Raw genomic sequence first — 26,191 nt, 5'->3', positions numbered from 1 at the left:
TAGATTCACGGTTCACAAAGGAGGCAAGAAAGAAGAAGAAGAAGAAGAAAAAGAAGAAGAAGAGGCCAGTGAAACGGTTTCTTCGAAACTCGAGCGTTTCTTCCCAGTCATTAAAGCAAGAGATCTCATAACATGGATCACTCTCGACATCAGGAGCACGAAATCCACAAGAAGAACAGGTGTTACTTGTACTTTGTATGCATATATATATATATATATATATATATATCTTTGTCTCTCGTCAATATAAATCCGCTTAAATAAACGCCTAGAGGGGCGCGAGTTCGTGCGTATATAATACACGTACGCGTACACCCACACATACACACACACACACACACAAAACCACACCATAAATACATGCACGATATCGAGAGCGCGATAGAGAGAGTTATTCCGCGGTAGTGACTACAACACGATCCAGATATCAAATTGAGTTCTGCGCCAGAAGCACCGAGAGAATGAGAGAGATGAAGGATTGTAGGAAAAATGAAGAAGAGGCAGAGGACCCTTGGGGGGTCAGAAAACCTATGCAAATAATTCGCCTCCCGGAGCAAAGTCCGAAGCGATATAGAAAATGGCTGTGAATCGTAATGTTGCTCCCTCTTCACGGCAAGATCTTTTATCGCGGGTGAACGCACGAATAGCAACACGCCGTCTTTCCTGCTATGTCGCGATAAGGTCCATTGGTTTATTCGTGGAAAGGGAGAAGCGATGAAAAGAGAAGTGGTGAAGGTCGAAGCAGAGAAAGGACGAGCGAGGACAGAAAGAGGGGTGTAATTCTAAAACGAAACGTACTGAAAGCGAAAGAGGTAGAGAGGAGGAAGAGAGAGAGAGAGAGAGAGAGAGAGAGAGAGAGAGAGAGTGAATGGATAGAGGAAACGCGTATCTACTACGTTGGTTCATCATCAATCTTTCGACGACAGTGCCGTAGAAACGGGAGGAAGAAAGGGGGAGAGAGACAAAGAGAGAGAGAGAGAGAGAGAGAGAGAGAGAGAGAGAAAGGGATAGAGAGACAGAAGCTCGCATAATGCGACCAAAGTTTAATTACCACATTACTTTGGCGTTACTCACACCCCTAATTCAACCCTTTCACCCCTTATTCGGTCTGCCACCGTATGCTCCTCTTGTCCAGAGATCCATCACTAGTCGCGACAGTTTGTTCGCGAGAACAGACATGTCGAAGCGAAAGCTCTACAATGAAAGAGAGGGAGAGGGAGAGAGTGAGAGAGAAAGAGAGACAAACAGAAAGAGACAAAGAGGAGAGTAGATGTTACGTTTAGAGATTCCTTCGGCAGCATCTCGCACCAACTTTAGACTCGTTGATGTACAATACCTCCGTTCGGATATGGACTTCGTAATCCCAGAACATAGAGTTCTGAACAACGAATTCCAGAATCTCCATTCTCTTCCCCGAAATCCTCGGACCTGATCGAGCTCTCTCTCTCTCTCTCTCTCTCTCTCTCTCTCTCTCTCTCTCTCTTTGGATTCAACAATCACTAGGGTGAGCTTTCTGTTCAAGATCGTGTAAAGCCGACTTCCGCGGTATCTAGTGAGTTAGTAATAGTAGTAACAGTAGTAGAAAACGTAGTAGTAGTATCAGTAGTAGTGGCTTGTAGTTCACTTGACAGTTGAAATTGAAGTTGAAGATAAAGATAAAGATAAAGATAAAGAAAAAGTTGAAGTTGAAGTTGAAGTACACAGTAGTAATAATTCTCGTATTCTCTCTCATTCGGTTTAGTTCACTCTAGCGAAGTATGTGATAGTTCGTGTATGTGTCGGCTATAGATGGTAGTGAGTAACCACTTAAAGGCGAGGAACTCAGACACGCATAAACCAGTTTCCTGGTTATCCGACTCCTCGCATTTTCCTGCTCGACACACGGCGCGTCGAACCCGCATGGAACGTACCATTAATGGAGGCTTCCATCGACTTGATTCTAGTGAGACTTGCGATCAAGAGACGATCTGTTCGCGACCGCTTAAAAGCTCCCGTTCTATATCTTCGCGTTTCTCTTTCACTCTCTTTCTCTCTCTCTCTCTCTCTCCCTTTTTTGTCTCTTTATTGTTTTAAAAACGACGACAATAAAAGAAGAGTAAACAGATAGATAAATAAAAAAAAAAAAAAAGAAAAAACGATGAAAAATTACTTCGCAATTCTACGCGGTCCTAATACTTCACTCTCGATATCAATTTTAAAACGAAGATTCTCTTAACATCTTCCTACGAATCGACTCGGGGGACGAATTATGGCTTCCTGAAAAAAAAAAAAAAAAAAAAAAAAACTCTTATCGAGTATACCGCTTACTTTCCAACGTACGGTAGACGATACGGAAAACATGGGATATTTCGTTTCGCGATACGGGAGAATCCGCAAAGGAGTTTAGAGACTTTAGGATTACCTTAAGAGACTGCCGGCGCGATAAAGTGGTACGAATTAAATCACTCGAAGTGACTTTACGATGCGGGTTGCATCCATAAATTTGAAGGAGCAAGCAGAGGAGCGAGCAGAGGAAGAAAGAGAGGGAAAAAGAGAGAAATATATCGGGAAGGGAAGGGGGAAGGGAAGGAGGAGGAGGAGGAGGAGTGTTGTAGAAACTCCGATGGAATCTACACGAGCAAGGCACACGAATGCACTCTTATAACCTTCTGCATAACTTTGAGAATCCGCTTGACCGAATACCAGTATCGAGAACAGCCTTACGCCGTTATGTGATAAGTCGCGCGTCCGTTAATGTTTTACCTCGGCGGCTCGTACGTACGTCAGTGATCACCTTATACAGGTGGTAACACGCACAAGCGGGTCAAAGAGTATAGAATATTTTGATTAGCGCGCGTAGCAACGCGCACCTTAGGGCCAAACCGCATCAAACTTAGATAACGTCATTCTATATATCACTCGTGTCACGTAATCGAACGAAACTTTACGACCCGTAGGCAGAAGAATTTTGAGAAATATATATATATATATATATATATATATATATATATATATATATGTACATATATATATATTTTCGTCGAGACGAAAGTTCAATGGCACGAAAAAAAAAGAAAGGAAAAGAGAAAAAGAGAGAAGAAGGGAGAGAGACAGACAGATAGACAGACTGAGAACGATAAGCATTCCCGTTTCATTTTACATTGGAAATGAGTGAGCCCACACGAGAGAAATATCTTCCCATCCGCTTCCGTTCTCCGTTTCTTATGTCTTCCTACGTATAATAATAATCGACAAACGCGTTCGTTAAATGCCGTAAAATTTTCAGTGATTCCGAAAGGCACGTAAGCTAACGAGTTCCCAGTTCTTCTTCGTAGTACTATACTATATCCCTTGAAACCACTAACGAACAGGATCGCAGTTGCGTTTTGTCTATGACAAGGACGAGATATAGGAAGGCATTCAAGAGGAGGTGAAAAAGAAGAAGGTTCTAAATGGGCGTAAAAACTCGATTGAAGTTCAGTAACGATAGCAGTCCTCGTAAAATGAACAAGTAGAAAGAGAGAGAGAGAGAGAGAGAGAGAGAGAGAGAGAGAGAGAGAGAGAGAGAGAATGAGAGTGAAAGTGAGAGAAAGAGAGAGAGAGAGAGAGAGAGAGTGAGAGTGAGAGAGAGAGAGAGAGAAAAAAAAAAGAGAAAAATCAGAACGTCGATTGGATTCGTTGCCTCTATTACCATCTTTATTATGAAGTCGTACGAGTAAAAGTCCAAAGGGATACGTATCTCTTTTTCTTTCTCTTTTGTACGAATAATCCTAAGGGAATAGGTCGAGAGCAGGACATTGGGTCGAACGGACGTTCAAGGGCGAATGGATAGCGGTCGGTCGTAAATCGAACCTCTTCGACGCCGCCTTCATCGTCCTCTCGGACCTCCTCCCGTCGTTGAAACGATCGTTTTCCGGCGAAATTCCATGGCTCGAGATCGCGATTGAACCCGATGGGACATCCAGAAACCGTTACTTCGAGAGAGCCGCGGTGACGCGATGGCGTAGGCACCTGGTACGAGTTCCGTTCGCCCTACCTCTTTCTCTCTCTCTATCTATCTCTCTCTCTCTTTCTCTTTCTCTCTCTTTCTACCCATCCTTCATTCTTCCTCTTTCTCTCTCTTTCCTTTTCACACTCGATCTCCCACTCTCGCTTCCCAACCTTTTTCTTCTGCCTTCTCCCCTCCTCTTCTCCTTTCTTCTTCTTCCTTCTCCGTTCAACGAGCTTCGTGTTTCTGTCTCTGTCTCCCTATCTCTCTCTCTCTCTCTCTCTCTCTCTCTCTCTCTCTTTCTCTCTCTCTTTCTCTTTTTCCACAGTACGAGAGTCTCTCGAAGCAACAGTGGCGGCGGCGGCGGTGGCGGCGGCGGTGGCGGCGGCGGCAGTCGCGCATGAATCGACCAAGACCATATCCAAAGACACTGATGCCTCTTCTAACGCTGGGTCGCAATGTTCACACGTGCATTGGACATTTTGTTCTCTTTGCCTTCTTTCCCATTTCCCTCCATTTTCCTCGAAGCTTCGCCTTCGTTTCCTCCCTTTTAAAACTTCACCTCTTCGAACCAGTTACGCTGAAGAGAAGTTGAAGTTGTAATTATCGACACTCCGGTAGAGATCATTAACGCCTAGATACGCCGTATATACTTTATTCTCCTTGCCTCGTGGAAGAAACAGATTGAGAAGATAATTATTATAATAATAGTATTTCAAGCTTTTGTTTTTTTCTCTCTCATTTTCATAGGACAGTTGTAATATGTTTTGTTTTTCCATTCCAAGTGCGAACATTATCGTTGGTAACTACAACGAGAAGGAATTGCTTTTATCCAAATCGTCCTCTCTCTCTCTCTCTCTCTCCCTCTTCCTCTCTCTTCCTAGAGGTGCAAAGAGTACGTCGAACTATTTCGCGCTGCTCACAGGATTAAGCGTATTCCAAAGTCCTTAACGAGCTAACGTTCCGGGGTTCCGCGAAATAAATTAATTTCGCAGCCGATTCGGTGCAACGGTGCTCTCCAAAACGAACGGTCGAACTTCCGCCGCATTGTGGTCGAGTTAGGAAAGAGGGAGGTGGGAGGGAGGAAGTGAGAAAGAGAGAGATAGATAGATAGATAGATAGATAGATAGAGAAAGAGGGAGAGAGAGAGAGGAAAAGAGAGAGAGAGAGAAAGAGAGAGAGAGAGAGAGAGAGAGATATTAGTAGAGAGAGCAGCGCTTAGCTCGAAGCGCTTAGAGGAATGTGCCGAATTATGCAGTACCTATGACTACGATATGCGATGGTCTCTCAGACGGAATATGAAAAATTGCTTGACGTTGAAGTCATTTGTTATTCCGTACAAAGCCGATTGCCAGTGATTATTAATTACGATTGTAAAGGGGCCTTTTGACCGAGCGAATATCCATGTCGTTTTGCTTCTACGTACAATAAAGCTCGAGCGATAATAATCATTATTATTACTCTTACTGAGAGGCCGCTTCGAAGCTACATAGCTTCTTTAATGATGTTTCTACTTTGTACACCTAAGTACGTTTAATCTGTGGTACATAAAAAAGATCATTAACGCGATAATTGTCGTTATTATTAATATACTACCGGTAGTACAATACTTATCACACGTCTATCCAAATCCAGTCGAACAGACGTACGTAGTATCAGGAAATCGGTGAACGATCAAAGTTGCACAGTTAGATATCTTTGCCGAGGTCAAATCTATGAGAAGCATTGGAGTTCAGAGAACTCGAAACGCCCACGCATAAAATCGACACGAATATCTTTATGGTGATCGCAGCTTTACAATGCGACAACGGTCGACGAAAATACCGTTTCTCAAATACTCCTTCGATCCACGTAAGTGATAGAAAGAAGCATACATGGAAGCAAAAGCAGAAGAATGAAAGATAAACCGAAGATGAGGAAAAATAAGAGACAGAAGAAAAAGAAGAAGAAGAAGAAGAAGAAGAAGAAGAAGAAGAAGAAAAGAATACGAGCAAAGAAAAAGCGCGAGCGAAGTCAAGAAAAAGAAAGAAAAGAAAAAGAGGTTTTGAGGTTGGGTGAGACGGTCTTTTCATTAATGTTCCCGTTAGATAAAATTTAGTCCGATGATCGTGCCAAAGTGAGAGATACAAAGAAGGAAAGAGGAATTCGACAATGAGCGACGACACGCAAGTTTCGTGATCGACGAATGAGAGTAGAGGGAGACAGAAGAGGGACGGTAGGAGAAGTATCGAGAGAGAGGGAGAGAGAGAGAGAGAGAGAGAGAGAGAAAAAGAGGGGGAAGGAGAGACAAGAGAAAGGAGGGAAAAAGAAGGAAAGAGGAACACGATGTTTCGAATGGTGTCGCGATCGAATTGTGCGTACCGTTCTGTCCTCCTTAGGTAGTGGCGGCTGGAGTACTCGGGCCCCTTCGATACCCTCCCGAGAGCTCGTCCGGACCCCCTCCGGGCCCCAGTGGACCCCACCGGATCCCTCCGGAGGCCCCAATCCCCCTTCCCCCGTAACCGCGTGAACGCGCGCGCGCGCGCGCGCAAGACCCAACAGACGTCTTCAGTCCGCTCGAGGAGGAAGAGGAGCCCGAGCGAACACGGCCAGGTGTATCCGACACGCAGTGTGCCTAAGAGCCGCCAGCCGGTCGACATCGTTATACCCTCTTGCTCGTAGCTCGCTCGTAGTTCACCCGTAGCTCGCTTCTTGTACCCCGGCAAGGAAGCCGCAACGTCTCGCGAAGAACGTATATTACCATTGCAAATCGTCGACCCTCGTGTCGGGCCGCAAGTCAACCGATTTCGAAGTGGTTGGACACGCGTACGCGATAAATAAATACTCTCTGCGTTCCTGGCTGGCTACTGCCAACTACGTTGGTAGCTGTCCCATTTCAGAACAGAACGCGTTGCCCCCTTTCTACATATTTTTTTTATTTTTAACGTCGTCTTCGTCGCCGTTGTTGCTGTTGTTATTCTCCTGCTGCTGTTGCTGTTGCTACTGCTCTTGCTGCTGCTGTTGCTGTTACCTACTACTATTACTACTACTACCAACATTACTACTTCTGTTGTTACCATCGCGCTCCAGCATTCGCAGTGTGCGCGTTTTACCGTTTCTCCATTGTGTGTAATCGCGCGAGCGCCAGCGCGCACATTCTCCTTCCAACGTGTTATACGACCTCCTCTTCCTCCTCCTCCTCCTCTGCATCTTCTTCTTCTTCTTCTTCTTCTTCTTCTTCTTCTTCTTCTTCTTCTTCTTCTTCTTCTCGTGAGAAAACACTTCAACGTGGAATTTAGTTTCCGCCTGTGAGACACGCCGATCGCGATCGTAGCGAGCTACAAAGGAGAATATATGTATACACATATACTTACACAAACCTAGAGAATTTCCAGTGTGCGGGTGCGCTTCTTCGTTACGAAGGAAAAACGATTACGTAGGTACGATTTTTCCTTCCTTTTCTTTCATTTATTTTCATTTTATCTTCTTGCTTATTTTCCTCAGAAAAATGTTGGAGAATAAGTCAAAAAAAAGTTTGCGTTGACGCGTGATGATGATCGTTTATAAAGAACAACTCGCGAAATTAAGTCGGTATATTTCATCAAAGGCGTTCCGGTGGAACGAGGTCGACGACGTTCACGCGATCATCCTAGCACGCACTCGGTACGCGCCGATGGCGGATGGACGTCGATTACGGCGCATAAACTCGCGGATCAAGTTCTCCCTCGACATGTTTTTCTACGTCCTCTTCTCGTTCTACTCGATCCGCGCGAGCGACTTCGACCTGCTTTGATTTTACGGAAAGACACGTTTCTCTCTTTCTTTATTTGTATATATATATATATATATATATATATATATATATATATATCTAGATATCTAGATATTTCTCTTATAACTTTTAAAATAGAAAGAAAATCTCAGATTAAATCCTTTTCGTTTTGTTTTTCTTTTTCAGATTACGTAATCGACAATAAAAGAAGAAAGCTCGAAGAAGAAGATAGATCATATCCCGATCAAAATGACGAATCGAAGACAGTGCTTTCATCGACAAGTGCTCGGTTTGCTACTCCTTTTACAAGCAAGCATTCGGTCCGGGCACGTGGTACACGTGGCCGAGGCAGTAGAAACTGCTCACGCGGCCGATCCACCGCCCTCGGCATCGGTACCCACTAGCGTCTCAGGGCCGGATTACACCGGGCCGTCAGCCGGTGCCGACGAATGCGATCCAGAGATGGTCGGCTTTGAGCTGATTACCGGCTATGTATACACCGCGCCCACGAACATGCTCGAGTCCATACCGGGCACGTTGATGCTCACCGACTGTCTCGAAACCTGTCAAGCGAACGATTCTTGCCAGGCGGTCAACTACGAGACCGGTCTTTGCGTTCTATTCAGCTCTAACGCCGACAGCAATCCAGGTAAGATTGAATCGTTATCGAACGGGAAACGGTTCGTCGAGAAGAGCACCGTAACGGGTTAAAGGGACGTAGGAGGAGTAAAGGAATAAAGAAAAAAGGGACATGAGGGGGAACTGGGAAGGTAGAGAAACGTCGACTATTCGAAGAGACTCGTCGATTCGACTTCTTCCGTTACGAACTTGTCCTCTTTCTCTCTTTACGTTACGACGACGACGACGACGACGACGACGACGACGACGACGACGACATCGACGTTGTATGTATATATGCATAGCTACGAATATTCTACGAGCTACTTAAGTATTCCTGCGTGGAATTGCTGAACGGAGAAGTCGTATTTCGGGATGTATAAGGTCATTTTCCTTCGTAACGCTTAATGATTCCACGGTAGAAGTCGTTAAAAGAAATACCAGAATGCTACGATCATCAATAGCTATAATCTAAATAGAAAGGATTGTAAGGAAATGTCCATTTTGTAGACATATTCGATAACGATTGATCGTTGACCAGTTCTTTCAATTATTTAAAGAAAAAAATCTCGTGGACGTTTATGAATAGGGAAACTCTATTAAAATGCTTAAAAAGAGATCAAACTAATTAGATAAAAATTTCATATGATTAATTAGATTTTATAAAGTAACAATCTATCTATAGAGATTATAATCGGTTTAAAGATCATGAAAAGCATAGAACCAAAGTGGACGGTGGCGTCGAGAATGGACGTAGGCGGTGAGAATGTTTTTAAACGGCTTTCGTGACTCTTTCATTTATTTTTTTTTTTTTTTTTTCCATTGAATGAGAATCAAGATGCTTAGCAATGCAAACGCACCGCGGAGACAGCGGTTCATGGCTCTAAGTGGAAAGAGACCGACGCGTGTCAGACATCGTCGCGCGTTCCAAGATACGCAAGAAGAATAATAACGACCGTCTTACGCTATTACAGCGAGCGTTAGCTTATGTAAATAACCGCGAGGTCTTACGAATAATATTTCGTCTCTTTATCATTTTATCAAATTTAATTTATAATTTCATGGTCAAATACCCATCGCTAAAATATTCTATCTCTGTTAACTGTCTTCTCGACACTTTTATGAAACTCATTATTAATTAATTATAATGCTTAATGGCATTTTTTAAGAACGTGTCTACGTCAAATTTTAATAATTTTTGAAGAATGGACTTAATGCTAATACTCGCACGAGATTGGTCATTTTATTCGATAAAAAGTATAAAAGATAATTAAATAATTTCATTATAATTGATATAATGAATAAAAATATTATTAAAAGTGGACCACTATGTTTTAACAGTATAGAATAATTATCGTTGATTCGAAGAGTAAAATTTCACATTATATGAATGGAAACATTATCTCCCCGATATCGGGCGATAACGAGTCAATGTTCATTTTGCTCTTTCTCTCTCTCTCTCTCTCTCTCTCTCTCTCTGTCTTTCTATTTTTTCTATCGTTCAGCGAATAGTCTCCCTTCATCATTGAAACGTTTGAATTCCTTTCAATGAAAAATAAGGAGTACTCGTTTATACCTACTTAATTTTTCTAGTAAACGTTTCTATCGATTTTATTACATTCAAAGGAGAACATCTACGATCTTTCGTGTAAAAAAAAAAAAAAAAAATAAAAAGAGGAAGAGAAAAAGAAAAATCAAATGACCAATTTCTTGCAACAAACTCGTATGGATCTTGAATAAAATGTGATCGGAATTATATTAAAAGGCCGAAGGAATCGATGCAAATCTTTTTAACGCGACACTGATTCCAAGTTAATTCTTTTTATCCAATGAATATCGAACGGAAAAAGCTTTGAATCTTGGTAATCGTTAATGCACTTCTCATCTGCAATATCCATCGACTCGTTCCGTAATTCTTCGTTCATTCCATTACGACCCTTTGCTTAAGATAGCATATCTTTGATTTTTAATCTTCACTATCTACTTTGGCTAAGACTTATATAAAGTTTACAGAAAAAGATTAAATCTCAGTGATATCCATTAAAACGAACGAGTACGCAGATTTCACAATTCCAAGATTATACTACGGCATTCGTTAAAACGAAAGAGTAAAACATTAATGCGCCTCGATGGTAGCAATAAATGTAGTGGTTTCATGCACTCGACAATTCGTTAGCGTTAACGTTCCTGTTATCGACAACGCGAATAATGCCCATCGCAGTGTGTTAAAATAAAAGAATTCGGAAGAGCGTGAATGTACACGTATCGTTTCGGTGGAACAACATTTGCGTTCTGGGTAAATCGAAAAAAACAATTTGGACTAACGCGTAGGGAACAAAAACATTTGTAAAATCGACGCTAGCCAGCGTAAAGAGATCGTTAAACGAATCTATGGGGACGGAGGGAAGGGGGATCGACGGGGGCCACCGACCGATGCATTCACAGTTTTTATCGAACTTCTCTACTTCTTTATTTTGAAAACGAATTAAAAGTACAATCTACATTGTCAGCTGCTGGCAACCATCGTAGTGGTTCCTCATGAATAATGAATACCGGTATAAGTGTAATAAGAGGCATACTAATTGAATCTTCCGGGGTGTAATTAATATAAACTACGTCGGCCGTAGAAGCGCGGACTGTGAGCATTAATTAAACAACGAATGAGTTGCTACGTCTTCCTAAGAGAAGAACGGTATTGTTTCGTAGAAATCTTTAAAGCTACCCGTTAGAGCCTTTTCAGACCATTATAATGGGTTATTGCGCAAATTAGCTTGGAAAATGAATCATTACCTTATAAGGTTCAAGATTCAAGGCGAAGATCAAAGACCGTCACATTCGACTTTGAAGAAAGACGGACGGATCGAGGAAGAATAGAAAGACGATTGGTCGATTGCTTTTTGAAAAGTACACCTCGAACTCATATCGCGGAAGCACGTTCGACGATTCTCACTTTCTTACAAGTTACCATTAATTCTATCGTCGTAATATTTTCCTTTTCTTTTCTTTTTTTTTTTTTTTTTTTCTTTCTACCACGAGATTCTTTTATCGAATCTTCCCGTCTACGTTGATACATGTATCGCTTTACACCCGGCCGACGAGCGTAGAAATCTTTTCGTTCCACCGAACGACAAAACAAGAATGCCGCAAGAACGTCCGAAATAATCGACGAGCCGTGGCATTCGTTTCATGTTGAAGCGTTCTTACGTTCATCGCAGTCGTAGATACCACCATAGGCGGAACAAATCCCATCAGAGGACCATTCTTCACCTCAATTTTAACGTCGCGATACGGCACTCCGAGGTCCGTTGTTCGTTTCGTTCGATCGTCGAATGAAAAAAAAAAAAATAAATAAAAAAAAAAAAAAAAAAAGAAATAAAAAAAAAACAATGTTCTCAACGTTCTCTTTCTACTGCTCTATCTATCTTTCTTTTTTATCGGCTTTAATTTTTATTTCTTTGCACTCTCCTCGTCGATCTCCGACTTCGTGCCCTCTCTTAAAGCGGACTTTTAACGATCCTCAAAGGAGAATTATCCTACCGTATCGTTCACCCGATGAATCGTATAATTAAAATCTTGTAATATATCTCGTTGCGGTAATTAAATCACTTAAGACGAGAACTTCCAACGGCAAGCAGCGTTCCATTTTGCTCGGCGAAACAATTAGCTCAGCCTCGGTTTCGATATTCAAGTAACGCCAATCGCGTGTAAGATCGTGTTTGCCCGTTAACGTGGCATAAAGGCACGATATATAGGAAGAGGAAGAGAAAAAGCGCGATATAAAGAGTGAGAAGATTGGTTGGTAGGCTGGTAGGTAGGTAAGTAGGTATTAGGTAGATAGGAAGGAACAAGGAAGGATAGAAGGAAGGGAAGATGCAAAGGGATTGTACTTAGGGTTAACTTTTCTCAAGGATAGAGCGTGACTCGTAGCATCCGACCTACGGCCACGGCTGTGCGTGACAGCTTGACGTCTACAAAGTATCTACTTCTTTTTCTCCTTTTACTTTTCTTCTCCTATCCACTTACCCATCTTCAATCTCGCACTCTTCGGATAAGGGACGATGAAAAGCGGACGATTTTAAGTTTAATTACGTTGGCTCGGAGACACGGAAGACAGTCGCGTTTCCGTAGAAAAGAAGTTACTGTGAAACGGAAACGGAAGACGAAAAAGAGGTAGACATAGAGATTAGATAGAAAGAGAGAGAGAGAGAGAGAGAGAAGGAACTAGGAAAGAACGGTTGAAGATCAGAGAAAATCGTAGCCGGTATCCAGCAAGGATGAGACAAATCCGGTCACGCTTTGATGGCATCCTGACAGGAGCTTCCTACGATGTCGATTCATGAATGGTTCTCTCCCCCGCCCCCTCTCTCTTTCTCTCTCTTCCTTTCTCCGTCTCTCTTTCTCATTCGAGTCGTCGGCATTGCCAAGATCACCGTTTCTTTATCCGAAAAAAGGTTTTACCGCAAATCGGATTTTTCTTCTGGCAGCGAAACGAATAGAATCCGCTCGCCATGTTGCATCGTCAACCAACGTACGTGCCGCGTTCTTCGTGATCGACGTGCGACGACAATAACAACGAACGAACGAACGAACGACGACGACGACGACGACGACGACGACGACGACGACGACGACGACGAGTACGCGGTGCTTCGCGATCGCAAAACTTTCTTCCGTGCCGTTAGTCGATGAGAGACGAGCGTTTGTCGTTCCTAAGAGGAAGATAGAAAGAGTGAGAGAGAGAGAGAGAGAGAGAGGAGGGGGGCAGCGAAGAGGAAGAAGAAGGTGGAATGCAGAGACGACCTCTCTTCCTTCTAGCTTTCGTTCGTAATGCGCTTTGCTTTGTCGTAGTTACCGTCCACATCGAAACCGCGAAGAACCATTTGGCACACGAGGTGCCGCCGACGACCACTCTGGTAATTAGTTTCTGGACGATATAACCGAGTCTACGAACGATAAAGGCCGAGATACGATTCTTGCCTGTGGTATCCGTTTACGAGACTAATCGCGATATATTATTATTATTATTATTATTATTATTATTATTATTATTATTATTATTATTATTATTATTATTATTATTATTATTATTATTATTATTATTATTATTATTATTATTATTATTATTATATCATCATCATCTTTATTATTATCGTTATTATTACTATTAATCGTAGTAATAATTATTACTAACTATTATTAAATAATAATAAGAAAATGTCGGATGTCATTCTCGAAAAATTACCTTATTAGTTTGCATGTGAAAAAAAAAAAAAGAAAAGAAAAGAAAAGAAAAGAAAAAGTACGAACATGTCTTTTCACGATATACATGTATTTTATATTATAAAGAGAAGACCGATCTTTCCGGATATCGTTTTCTCATTGAAAGTAACGGTGTCGAATCGAAAAAGTGCATCTACCGTGGTGATGATGCTAGGCGAACGGAAATTGATATGCGCTGGTGAGAATGCTCTCGCGACTATGTACGCGGAGAGCCATTTTCCACTTCTTACGAGCCCGCTTCTTCCATCGTTCGATCGTACTTTGTGATTTCGTATCCACCTTCTTCTCCTTTTCCTTCTCCTACTCCTTTTCCTTCTTACCGATGCGTGTATTCTCTTTCGTATTACATCCAGTTCAATTTTTCTTCTCTAACATGGCAGACCGACAAAAGAGACAAAAGGCACCGTCCATCGTATATCGCCGTCTTAAGGTCCACCCGCTTAGACGTATCTATGCGAAATGCCTAAGCCTCTCGACCCGAGTCATTTTTCACTCTTATCCAGCTTTTATTCGTACAACCAACAGTGGCATTCTCTCTCTCTCTCTCTCTCTCCCTCTCTCTCTCTCTCTCTCTCTTTCTATCTTTCTCTCTCATCGTATACATACCTATAAGTGTATCCAAAGAAACAGATACGTTAGTAAAGTATCCAAGTTATATAGCAACCGTTTCAAAAGATATAAGAGAGATGAGTAAGAGAAGGGAGGAAAATCGCGATCGATATCGAAAGAAGGAAGTTTATAAAGATACAGAAGGGATAAGTAACTGCCCTTTGGATATGAAGGAGGAAGATAAAGAGAAAGAAAAAGTAGTAAGAATAATCAATCTGATAGAGCTTGAAACTTTTCTTTCACATTTGTATAAAACCCGATTAGAACGAATAGAAGTTCAATATCAAGTTCGCACTTGTTCCTTGTCAGAGAAACGTTAAATTTATCGTAGAGACTTTGAGCATTAAAAAATTTTGATATACGTTTGAATGTGTATGTCACGTGTTCGAATCAATATAAAAGATTAATGGAAGCATCTCAATAGTACCACGATGTCTTCTCGATGAAGAGAAAAAAAGAAGATTTGTCTTTGACCTAGATAAAACCAAACGTGTATTCGGAAGGTAGATAAACGGACTCGAAGGGAATGCGGTCGACAGCTGAAAGAATGAGACACACGAAGGTGTTTAACGATTCACCGAGTCGTATTTGTCGTGGTCACCCGCTGCATTACGAGCAACGTTGCCATCATCTTCGTTCTCATCGTTGTCGTCGTAGTTGTTGTCGTCGTCGTCGACGTCGTCGTTGTCGTATAACGGAGCCCGTCCGCATACCACCGACATGCGATCTTGCGATTCGTAGTCGAGACTATTATACCGCACGTGTATAACGTTTGGGATCGATGCATAATAACGATTTCCATATAAAACGTAAGAGTAAGTTACTTTTAGTCCTAATAGACGGTGTTCCATTTAATGAGAGAAACTAACGTTGTTCATGTCACTCCTCTAAATGCGATTTCAACGTTTCTCCCTCTCTTTCTCTCTCTCTCTCTCTCTCTCTCTCTCTCTCTCTCTTCTTTTCTCGAAGAAATTGATTTAAAATAGGTAGTATAGACTAGCTCTTGTTATTTTTTTTTTGTTCATCGAGAAGAATAATGAGGATGCAGAAAGGATCGTCATGCGTACGATCGAAGTTTTCTTGGAAGCTTTCAATCCGAGCGATCTATGAAATATTCATCGGGATGGACGCGGTGCGTGAATCGATTGAGAAGGACGATTATAAGGGTTTATCGCTATTCTTAGAAAGTCTACGTCAAGGGCGTATATACACATGTTTGCATAACTATAGATCGTTGATATAACTAATGAGACAAAAGATATATTTTCGAATGAGAAACTGCAAATTATTTATATCGATTGCGTTACAATGCGACGGATGAATTACCTCGACAGATTTAAAGTTCAAATTTTCCCAGAGAAATTCGTAGTCGAAGGGAAGACAGTTTGGCAAACGGTCGATGCATGGCGACGTTTTCACGGAGAGCAGCCATCGGTATAACCGCGAAGTCGTGCTTCGGCGAAGCTGGCAGACCGGTGTGACAAATTACACATAATTCACGAGTCAATTTCACACATGGCTGTCCTGGCAAAGAGAAAAAGAGACGAGAAGCGTGCGAAGGCACCAGAGGTACGCGAGCCAATTCGAAAAACCTCTTTCTCGTAACATGGAGTACGAGTAAACAATCCAAGCAAGCTAACTAATACTTACGAGCATTCTTTGAGATGTCGAACGCGATTCTCTTTTGCTCTTTATCACCGGGAAAAGATCGTGATATATTTTTCTCTCTTGAATTTCTCGTACCATGCTTTCAATCTTTAAACATTTATAAAGAGAAGCTTCGACGTATCCAAAGAAATACGAGCACGCTTGACAAAAATCACAGGATAAAATTATAATTTCGTGAGAAGATTGAAACTCGATAACAATATGCTATTTCGAACGGTAAAAGAAGAAATCTTCGATCGCACAATATACCTAATATGAAAAAGCTAACAACTATAATCCTCTCTTCTTGATGGTCATTCACTTAACTCGAATTGTACCATGCCATAGAGAAGTCTGATACTCGAGGAAATCGTTTGTTCTCTGGATGATCAACTGGGGCCTTATGTAGGTGAGCCATGTCTTTTCTTTTTTTTTTCTTTTTTCTTTTTTTTTTTTTTTTTGCGTATACACAGTCTGCCAGACGATGAGCATTGCGTGTCGGGTCGTAGCACTGTGCCTGAATACCGAAGGAGAAGGGACATAGTGAGGGAAGAGGAAGAGAAACATAGAGTATATACGGGCTGGATTCCAAATAGCCGTGGGAAGTACCGTGGGCCCGATGCCTCGGGAATACTAAATACTTCGTGCTCATTGCACACAAGTCCACGATTCGCATTAATACTGTCACATACATATTATACACACGTAACGTTCCACCTTGTTCGACCGTTAATATCGTTCAAATGGACTCGATTGGAGCCAACAATCTACATCGTGATTTTATCTAACATGGTTTCCTTTCGCTAAGATTATTTTTCGTTTCACGAACAAACTTCGAATTCTTTTTTAGCGCCAATCGCGTACAGACTTTTAGAATTAATTTACATCTACCAACGATGAATTAATTTAAGGTGCTAGGAAACATTTTACGGGCGTGAACTCTTCGCAAGATGGTATACGTATAAGGTAGCGATTTACACGATCGGCTAAGAGAAGCAAGGCGTTAAAACTCGGCCCGGCTCGTTCGCACGTTCGTTATGTGTACTTGTGTGATATCGTGGGGCAACCGAGGCGTGCACTCGCGTCTTCCGTGTACGTTTACCTCGTGTTGTCAAACGAGAGGGCACGAATACCACGTTAGAAGAGGAATAGGAAAAGGTAGTGAGAAAGAGAGAGAGAGAGAGAGAGAGAGAGAGAGAGGAGCAGAGTGCCGAGATCACTCGTGTTCACCGAAATTTATGGGGTTCGCTCGAACGGCACTGCTGCAGCTTGGCCGTTCGAATTTGCATAGAGTCGAGCGCTAATAGTTGAAGATAACTCGACTAGTAAGAGAGAAAGAGAGAGAAAGAGAGAGAGAGAGAGAGAGAGAGAGAGAAAGAGAGAGCGAGAAAAAGATAGATAGAGAGAATCCGTGCGCGCTTCCGCCAAAGAGAAGCAAGAAGAGGAAGAAAATGAAGAGAAAGAGGAGGAGGGAGGAGGTATATGACGACAGCGACGACGACGCCTCCGTGGTCGTCTATGCCACACCGAGCTTGCTATCTGTTACAACTATAGAACTATAGGGTCCCTGGAGGGTGCTGCCGGTACAGGGCTCGGCTTGCGGTTATTGGATTCTACCGAGGATCTTGCCTCCTTGTGTTATGTGCCAACATATAGAGAAGCCAAGTGTTATTGTTCCTTGCATCCTTGACGCGAGCTTCCTCTTCCAATGGCACCTACTACCTAAGGAAGTCGAGAGAGGTGTGCAAAGAAAAAAAGAAAATAGAAAGAGAGCAAAGACATAAGAAGTGGAAGTATATTAAATATACACCACGAAAAGCAGCCTCGATAAAAGGATATTCAAGAACGTTTGAGATACACTCGGAAAAAGAGTATACATATACGTCGATAAAAGCACATTGAAGAACTTTTCTCTTAGGTCCTACGCATTATTTTATATTTTTCTTTCTTTCTATCTCTCTCTCTCTCTCTCTCTCTCTCTCTCTCTCTCTCTCTCTCTCTCTCTCTCTCTTTCTTTCTATCTCTCTATCTATCTCTCTTTCTCTCTCTCTTTCTCTGTCTGTTTCTATTCCTTAAAGTAATCGAAGTACCTACTCAGAGTTTATTAAGAATGTAAAAGCAAAATGAAAGGGATTTCGTTTCGTTGAACGGCCTGTCGATGTAACAAGTAGTTCCGCGTTCTATGGATTTTTATGAGAGCCACTCGAAACTTTAAATACCATCGGTAGTCAATAGATTCGTGCACTCAAGAAAGAGAAAGAGAAAGAGAAAGAGAGAGAAAGAGAGAAACAGATAGTGAGGCCGAGCAACCGTTAGTTCGACACCAGGCATAACTCTCAACGCTTCATAATTTAAATACGAATCGTCGTCGGTAGACCGAATAATCCTTGTTGAGTCGCACTCAGAAGCAAAGAAAGTTGCGTCACGTAGCATCGGTAGTCGAAGGGAGCGTTGTCTCGCGTATCGATGATCACTCCCGCTTCTTCGTTCTCTGTTCTTTCATTGGGAACAAGATAGAAAGAGAAAGAAAGAAAGAGAAAGAGAAAGAGAGAGAGAGAGAGAGAAGCAGGTGCGTAAAAGTCGTGTAGTCATGCTAGCAAGAAGCCTTTCAACGAATCCGAAGGAGTAAATGCCGAAGACGCGTAGTCATGGTAGAGGCATGGCTTACCGGCACTCGCCAAGAAATGCCCGGTAGTCATCGCCTTCGTCATACCTAACTACCTGCACTTCTCTCTCTCTCTCTCTCTCTCTCTCTCTCTGTCTGTCTGGCTGTCTATCTATCTCTCTCTTTGTTTCTTTCTATCTATCTATCTTATCATCTTCTTCTATTTCTTCCACGCTGACGCTCTAGCGACTACCGACAGCGATGATCGCTTCTGATCGAGTCGCATCTCGTCCCTGCGATCTACAATATAATTTTAACGCATCGAACGGTCCATTCTCCTTCTTCTTTCACGATATTTTTTCTCCTTTTTATTCGAATCTCTCAATCCATCTCATAGAATAAAATATTGCATATAAGCCATCGACCTCTCTCTCTCTCTCTCTCTCTCTCGCTTTTCGTACATACGTTAAGCGTTTCTATCTTGGATATTGAATTGTTACTGGACCAGTCGAGTTTACGGTCAGCGTAATATATGCAGTTAGTTACCGCAAAAGCGTCAAAAGTAATTACGTTATTGGATCATTCTCCTCTTTCATGTAGCAATTCGCGTTTTCGTTGACTATGCTCGAACGAGTTCACATCAACGTCGTCGTCGTCGTCGTCGTCGTTGTCGTTATAGTCTCCGTATGTATTCATCGAGTTTGCATGTTACATTTCACTAACGCTTTTGACCGTTCTTCTCATCTTCGTCCATAACTTGTGCGAGGTTTTGTGTGTTAAATTCCTCCCACTGTCGTGCATACACGCAAATTAGAAACATGCCAACACGTAGGAAAAAAGAATGAGATAGCGTTGTATATCGTTTTAAAACTTTTACGTTTGATCTGGTAATGATTTTTTAACTTTGTCTTTCTCTCTCTCTCTCTCTCTCTATCCATCTATCTATCTATCTCTCTCTCTTTTTTTTCTTTTCTTTTGTTTGTAAAAAGATCGATTGATGGAGTAACGTTTACAATAGAAATTAATCCTGCTGCACGAATTTTCGTGCATTTTTTTTTTTTTACTATTTATTCTTTTTGCTCTCTGCCTCTCTCTCTCTCTCTCTCTCTCTCTCTCTCTCTCTCTCTCTCTCTCTCTCTCTCTCTCTCTCTCTCTCTCTATCTATCTTTCCCTCCCTCTCGTTGTTATTTTTCGTTATTATATAAGTATTTCGTATTTGAACGATAAAAGGGTAAACGTAGTAAGCAAACATTCGTCGATTTTCTTCGTGAACTGTAAATAGAGCTACGTTCATCGTGACGTTCGAAGATACTCCTACGTTCAGTTCACGAAAGTAAAATACCTAGAAGAGACTTAGACATACCACACGGTAAAGCAAACTGTTGGAGAAAATGCAGAAATTCCAAAGACAAGCGATCGATCTTAAAAACGTAAAAGGAATAGATTCGATCTCGGGAATCGTATCACTGTCTTTCGCAATGTAGAATATTCTCTGTTTGGTGCAAAGGGACAGATTGAGAATATTGATATGTATTCAAAAGTGTGCTTCTTTATTCTTCGGTTCATATGTTAAAATCAACTTATTCGTAATGTTGGTTCACCGAACGAAATCGAGTCGTGAAAAAGAAAGGGAAAACGTAATATTTTTGGTGGAGAGAACAATCTACGTACGAAAATCTTGTTTCAGAACAAAAAAGAAAACTCTCTTTCTCCATTTCGAAAACTTTCTTGTTGTAATAACGAATGAACGCACGAGCGAACGAAGAAATGAACTTCCGTAGAAAACGCGTCTGCGGTAATTGTGGATAACGGTTACAGGCGAAAAACACGAAACTCACTGAGGTAAACCAATCTCACCGACTTGGTCTCGTGGTCCATCTTTCGTTCGTTTGCATTTAACTGGTTGAGATGGTTACGTTGCACGTTACATGTAAAATTGTGAAATTGATCGAGTCGATGATTACTCGATGCGTCAAGGATCAAGGTCACTGAAGTTATACGAAGAAGGAATGAATAGCGGGAGGAAGGGGGCCGGAGGAAGAAGAGAAGAAAAAGAGAAGGAGAAAGAGAAAAAGCAAGAGAGAGAGAGAGAGAGAGAGAGAGAGAGAGAGAGAGGCACGTGTACGATAATCAGTAAATTACATTTCATGCCGATCGAAATAAGCGTTTTACGCTTTCTAATTGACTTCCACACAGAGTTCGCCAAGAAGGAAAATTTGTGTTCTCCTCTGTACGTACGTAGAAACATAAATACGTACATATCTAATATTCCCGTTCTACCGAGCTATTCTCGAGAGAAGAACGAGCACGATTCGTAGAATCGAGTTCGTATCTCTCGAGAGAACGAAGGAGAGAAGGTCGCATAATTCTATTGGATCCTTCGATAAAATCCTCTCAGTCGGATACGAAATAGTTAGTATCCAAACGGCGCCTTCATTATCTCGTAATACCAGCACATTATAACAGTAAGTGCTACCTGTCTTGCGCGCCTAAGTCCCCAGGAAGCGAGCATTGATTACGGTAATGCGAACTACCCCGAGTCCACGTATAACAAGTAACGTCTTCCTACAATTTAGCGTCGCGAGAAAGAGCTTCTAAAAGAGCGACAGGGCGACGACTCGTGCCGGAAGTCGAAGACTCGAACGATCCTTTGCATCCTTCAGATCGTCTATTCGTTTATTCTCTCCCCGTCCTTTTTTCTCTTTTTAATCGTGACCCCGTCATTCTGTTTCAGGTGCTCTATCGCAATCGCAATTCCCAGTGTTCACGATCTACGCTCAGAAGAGTTGTCTTGCAGTGAAGCCGTGCGAACGCGCTTGGTGCATCGACAGAGTACAGGGCCATCGTCTTCAGGGTCACGCGCGCAGGACTATGAACGCGTCCTCGCGACAACATTGTCTGGAACTCTGCCTAGGCGAAAGAGACTTCTTATGTCGGTAAGCGAAAAAACCTTTTTCTATTCGACTATATCGGGTCAACCAATCTTTCTCTCCCTCTCTCTCTCTCTCTCTCTCTCTTTCTCTTTCTCTCTCTCTCTCTCGCTCTTTCGTTTTCCGTCGATCTTTTCTTTACTACTCGCGATATAAGAGATGAGAACGAAAGGAAGAAGAGCTTTTCGAAGAGATCGATCTCCTCGAAAATCGAACCTGCACGTACATAGATACATACGCTCCGTCGCCTTTTCCAGTTATTGGATTCCTTCGGCCGAGGGTAGAAGAAAGATCTTACGTCACGCTTCTACGAGTTTTCGACAGTGTCCTTTTCTTTTACACTCTTTCCTTTTCTTACTTTGGCAGAGACCATAACGATACTGTCCACCTTTTCGACGTTTTACGCGATAGGAAAAGAACGAGAGGATTCTCGCGGGACGAATCCAATTCCTTTTTTACTTAATAAAATCCATTCCTTTTTTACTTAATAAAATGAAAAGTGAAATTTTACATCGTCCATTTGTAAACTCGTCCGAGAAACTTATGTTTTAAAGATATACTTCGGTAGATCACCTAGCAAAGTTTATTTGAAGTAGCATTTAACAGCGCATAACCAGACGCTATAACGTCTATCAGGATTCTCTTATTAGTCTCGGAACGAGTCAGCAGGCGTACGCTCTTGATGGATAAAGACAGAAAAGGGCGCTAGCTCGCTCACTCTGCCGTTTATGCGATTACATCTCAACGGCAGTACGAGTGTAATTACGCAAGGCGTAGTATGCTTTCATAGTAGAATGAAGGGCAACGTGCGCCTGTAAGAGGGGTAAAAGGTTTTAAGACTATGCGAACGGTGCGTCGTACTTTACGACGTCGATTGCATCTACCGATTTAATTGCTCTCTTTCATAAACCGTACCGACTGTAAGCGGCTCGCATGCTCGGTCCATCTCGTCTATATTTATTCCCTCTTCGTCTTTTTCCTTTTCAATTGCAGTGCGAAAAACATTTACGATGATGTACGCGATGAAAGGTGAAGGAAAACGAGAAAAGGAAAGGTCGATATAACGCCTCAACGAAGGAACGTTACGTAAATGATGGATCATTTTCCATTCGTACGAAAATACATTCGAAAATCTATGCGTCTAATGCGTCTAAGGAGCGTGGGAAAGAGTGACGTATTACATGTTTCGTGAACGACGCGATTTTCCGAGAAAGACGACTTACTCGCGTGCAAAATTTTAAAAGTTTCATTCGTTTGGTACACATCATTCTGTCTCCCTGTTCTTCTTTTTTTTTCTTCTTTTTTATTTTATTTCTATGTTTCTTTTTTTTTTTCTCCTTTGACACGTGATACGAAAGAATATCGCCCGGTCTCGACATTTTACCTTTTTTTCGTCATTCGCGCTTCTTCAAAGCTAAATACACATCGACGATACAAAGAAGGAGAGAAAAAGAGAGAAAGAGAGAGAGAGAGAGAGAGAGAGAGAGAATTTTTTATTTCTTTTTTCATTCTCTCTTTCATCTCGGTCGTTCATTGTCGCGCATGAAGTATTTCGAGCACGTGTTCCATTTACCAGTTGGAAGATATAGAATCATTCTTTATCACGGAGTCTCGCCACTTGATCATTTTCTCTATCTTATTTCGTCCCGTCGTCGAGTCTTTTGATTTCTTTTTTCGTCGTCGAGTCTTTTGATTTTTTTTCTTCTTTTTTCTTTTTTTTTTTCTTTTTTTTTCGTCGTCGATCGATCGTTACAGACGTCTCACGAGGCTACCTCTCTCGAATAATTTCATTTGTCGGAAGAGAGACGGGCTAGTGGTAAAGTGGTAGCTCGAATCATCCTCTCGATTGGGAAATCGTGTCAAACAAATTCCGAAGCCGCGAGGATAAGTCCATGCGTCGAAGATACGTTTGATGCGGTACGACGACACGTAATTTATTCTCTGCAAAGCCATTAGCGGCACGAAGAGAAAGAGAAGGAGAAGTAGGAAGGAGAAGACGAAGACGAAGAAGAAAAAGAAGAAGGAGATGCATTCGATGCTCTTTTCATTGCGCAAGCACGCGGAAGAGGACGCCGAGAAGCATCGCGTCTTCCGATTTCGATGGAGTTCGTGTTTGCGTGGTATCACGCCGACGCGTCAAGCTCTCTCTTTCTCTGTCGGGTGCACGTGCACACCTTGAAAGCCTTCCAAAGCGTAAGGTCTATGGCAACGAATCTCGCTGCTGTACGTTGACTCTGACCCTAGGCTGGAAAGGGTCGAGAGTTCCTTGCCCACGCAGAACCGTCTAAGAACTACCATATTTATAAGGCTCGATCGCGACATGGACGAAAGTTACATGATCGAGAAAAAGCGAGAACTAACTATCTCCTTTTAAGCGATTCTCTCGTTCTATTCGATTTTAAAAGGAAGAAATTTTAATCAAGTTGTTGTGGACAAGTTAGTTCATTATACGAGAGGAAAAAAATTAATAAAAAAAAAAAAAAAAAAAAAAAAAAGAAAAGAAAAAGAGAGATGAGAGAACCCAGTGAGAAACGGAATGAGGCTCTCTTTAAACAACGAGAGAGAAAAAAGGAGGAAGACGCTCGTTGATTTAACGCAGACTTTTCGCATACGACCCGAGAAGATCTTCCGTGTTCTAGTTGGGAATAATCAACATGGAAGTGGTTGACACGATGGTATTACGCAAGAATAATACATATGAGCGCGTGCATCTCCGCTCGCGTTCTGTCGACCGAACAAAGAGAATTTGTGAAGGGAAAACACGCAGGACCGTATTAAGATATTTCATGGGAATGATTTTTTGAAATCTACTATTAGAAATTTCCTGCTAGTATCGAAATCATCGTGATATTTTCAGAAAACCGTCGTATGATCTTTTAAATTCAACGATGACTGCAATTATACTGATTTCACTTTAAAACATAGCAAATAACTCTACGGTGTCCTGTTTTCTTTTGATCTTTCATTGATCACAGTCCTTGGAGAATTAAAATAAATAAATAGAGAGAAAGAGAGAGAGAGAGAGAGAGAGAGAGACCAAAGAGTTCAAATTCAATAGGATTTATCTTCGAACTCATCCATTTATTAGAGGCGAATACGAAGACTTGGTGTGTGAAGGAGGTCGCCCATCGCATCGGGTCGACGAACGTAGAGTTATACGGAAGGAGAAGAAGAAGAAGAAGAAGAAGAAGAAGAATAAGGGGATAAGAGAAAGAAAAAAGAGAGAGAGAGAGAGAGAGAGAGAGAGAGAGAGAAAGGTGCGAGAAGGAAGAACAAACGCGCTTACGATCGTCCGGTCGAAGCGATCGATCAAATGGCGAATACTCTTCTCTCGTCTATGGTTCGTACGAGCCGAGCCCTCGAACTCTTGCCTTCTATTCTATACTCCTCCACCTTTTCCACCTATGCCACGAGCTCGGAATGAAACAGAGAGAGATACATTATTATCGGCGACGCGCGCCTCCTATCGGGCTTCCTTGTTAACGGGTAATGAGTTTATTGTTTAAGAATCACGTGGAGGTTACATGTGCTGCAATCAATTACAATAATGTAATGTAATCGTCGCAAGGTCCCGCGGCGCGCACCCGGTATAATGAGGTTTCTGCTCTAATGAGAGGGTTGTCTACAGTACGAAGAGAGCACCGTTTGCGCTCCTCCTACCGCCTGTAGAGGTATACGTTCACGAACATACTTTCACAGAGGACGAGAGAAAGAGAGGAGAAACTTGTGCGTCCTTAGAAACACACATAGGACTTAGACTTGTCTACGTATTCGTAATCCACGTGCACGTGTTCGTTGTATACACCATTCCGTAACTATGCGAGAGATCAAAGGAGAGAATCTGTGAGTTGAAACGCCGTCGTAAAGAGCGTATAAACGCACCGGGGATGCTGGAAAAAAAAAATCGATCGACGTAAAAGAGAAAAGGAAGAAAAAGGAAAAAAAAATGAAGGGAAAAGAGAAGAAAGAAAAAAAGAAAAAGGAAAAGAGATAAGAGGGAGGCAAGGTAAAAATTGAAGAGCAGAGAAATGAAGTCGAGAAGTTCGATGAGTTTTGAGAAAGTGCCAGGAGGATGGAACGAGAAAAGAAGTTGAAAGAATTGGAAGCGATGGAATATTAAAATCAGTTCGATCGTTTCATCGCATTGTAAAATGCTAATGAACCTTCTGTTTTGAGTCACGGTTTAAGATATTCCTAAGGGAAACCTTGAGAATCAATAGCAGGATGGTACAGACACACACACACACACACACACACACATACACATATATATATATATATATTAAGCCGTTCGGCCCAAAATTCTCTATATCGGTAAGAGAGTGGTGGGAGTGGGGAGTAGGGGGGGGTGGGGGAGAGAATGCACATCACCTTAGAAGAAGTTCGAAAGCAACTCAACGTAATTCTTTGTGTCGTCGGATTCATCGAGACATACCAAATCCTTCAGCTCTCATTCATCCTTCTCTTGACATTTTAATTTTCCTATCCTCTGTCTCTCTCATTCTCGTATACATACATAAGGATGCATCCTCGAAACGCGAATACCACGAAGGACCATTAATACGGTCCCAACTCCGATACTTCTTTTGTACTCGTTGCAATCGAGTTCCTTGGAACACATTGCGGCAGCAATGAAAGTCGCTTGGCAAGCGCAAAAGTCGAAGCCTCCGAACAAGCACTTACGTACCATGACTAGGGAAAAGTGACATACGAAGCTGCGATGTTGGCGAACTTGCAGTCAAAAAAAAAAAAAAAAAAAAAAAACAACATTTTCAGACGGAACG

The 26,191-nt window shown here is 42.0% G+C and overlaps 2 protein-coding genes across 8 annotated transcripts in view; one reads left to right on the top strand and one right to left on the bottom strand.

The window, feature by feature from the left end:
- Positions 1-26,191, bottom strand: part of LOC124946900 (autophagy-related protein 16-1) — a 341,231-nt gene that overhangs the window by 140,022 nt on the left and 175,018 nt on the right. The window lies entirely within an intron of this gene.
- LOC124946899 overlaps positions 1-26,191 on the top strand; it is a 163,380-nt gene that overhangs the window by 94,469 nt on the left and 42,720 nt on the right. For 3 of the 6 annotated variants that reach the window (XM_047488313.1, XM_047488311.1, XM_047488312.1), the window contains 2 exons: positions 7,905-8,367; positions 21,212-21,413. In XM_047488313.1, the coding sequence (XP_047344269.1) occupies positions 7,968-8,367; positions 21,212-21,413 (602 nt within the window). In that variant the 5' untranslated portion in view covers positions 7,905-7,967. Of the gene's footprint in view, positions 1-4,366; positions 7,387-7,904; positions 8,368-21,211; positions 21,414-26,191 lie in introns of those variants that run through there. The other 3 variants (XM_047488310.1, XM_047488308.1, XM_047488314.1) reach the window with 3 other exon arrangements.

The sequence above is a fragment of the Vespa velutina genome, chromosome 2 (assembly GCF_912470025.1).
Source record: "Vespa velutina chromosome 2, iVesVel2.1, whole genome shotgun sequence".
Lineage (NCBI taxonomy): Eukaryota > Metazoa > Arthropoda > Insecta > Hymenoptera > Vespidae > Vespa > Vespa velutina.
The sequence above is the reverse complement of the archived record's forward strand: the minus strand, read 5'-3'. Positions and strand labels throughout refer to the sequence as shown.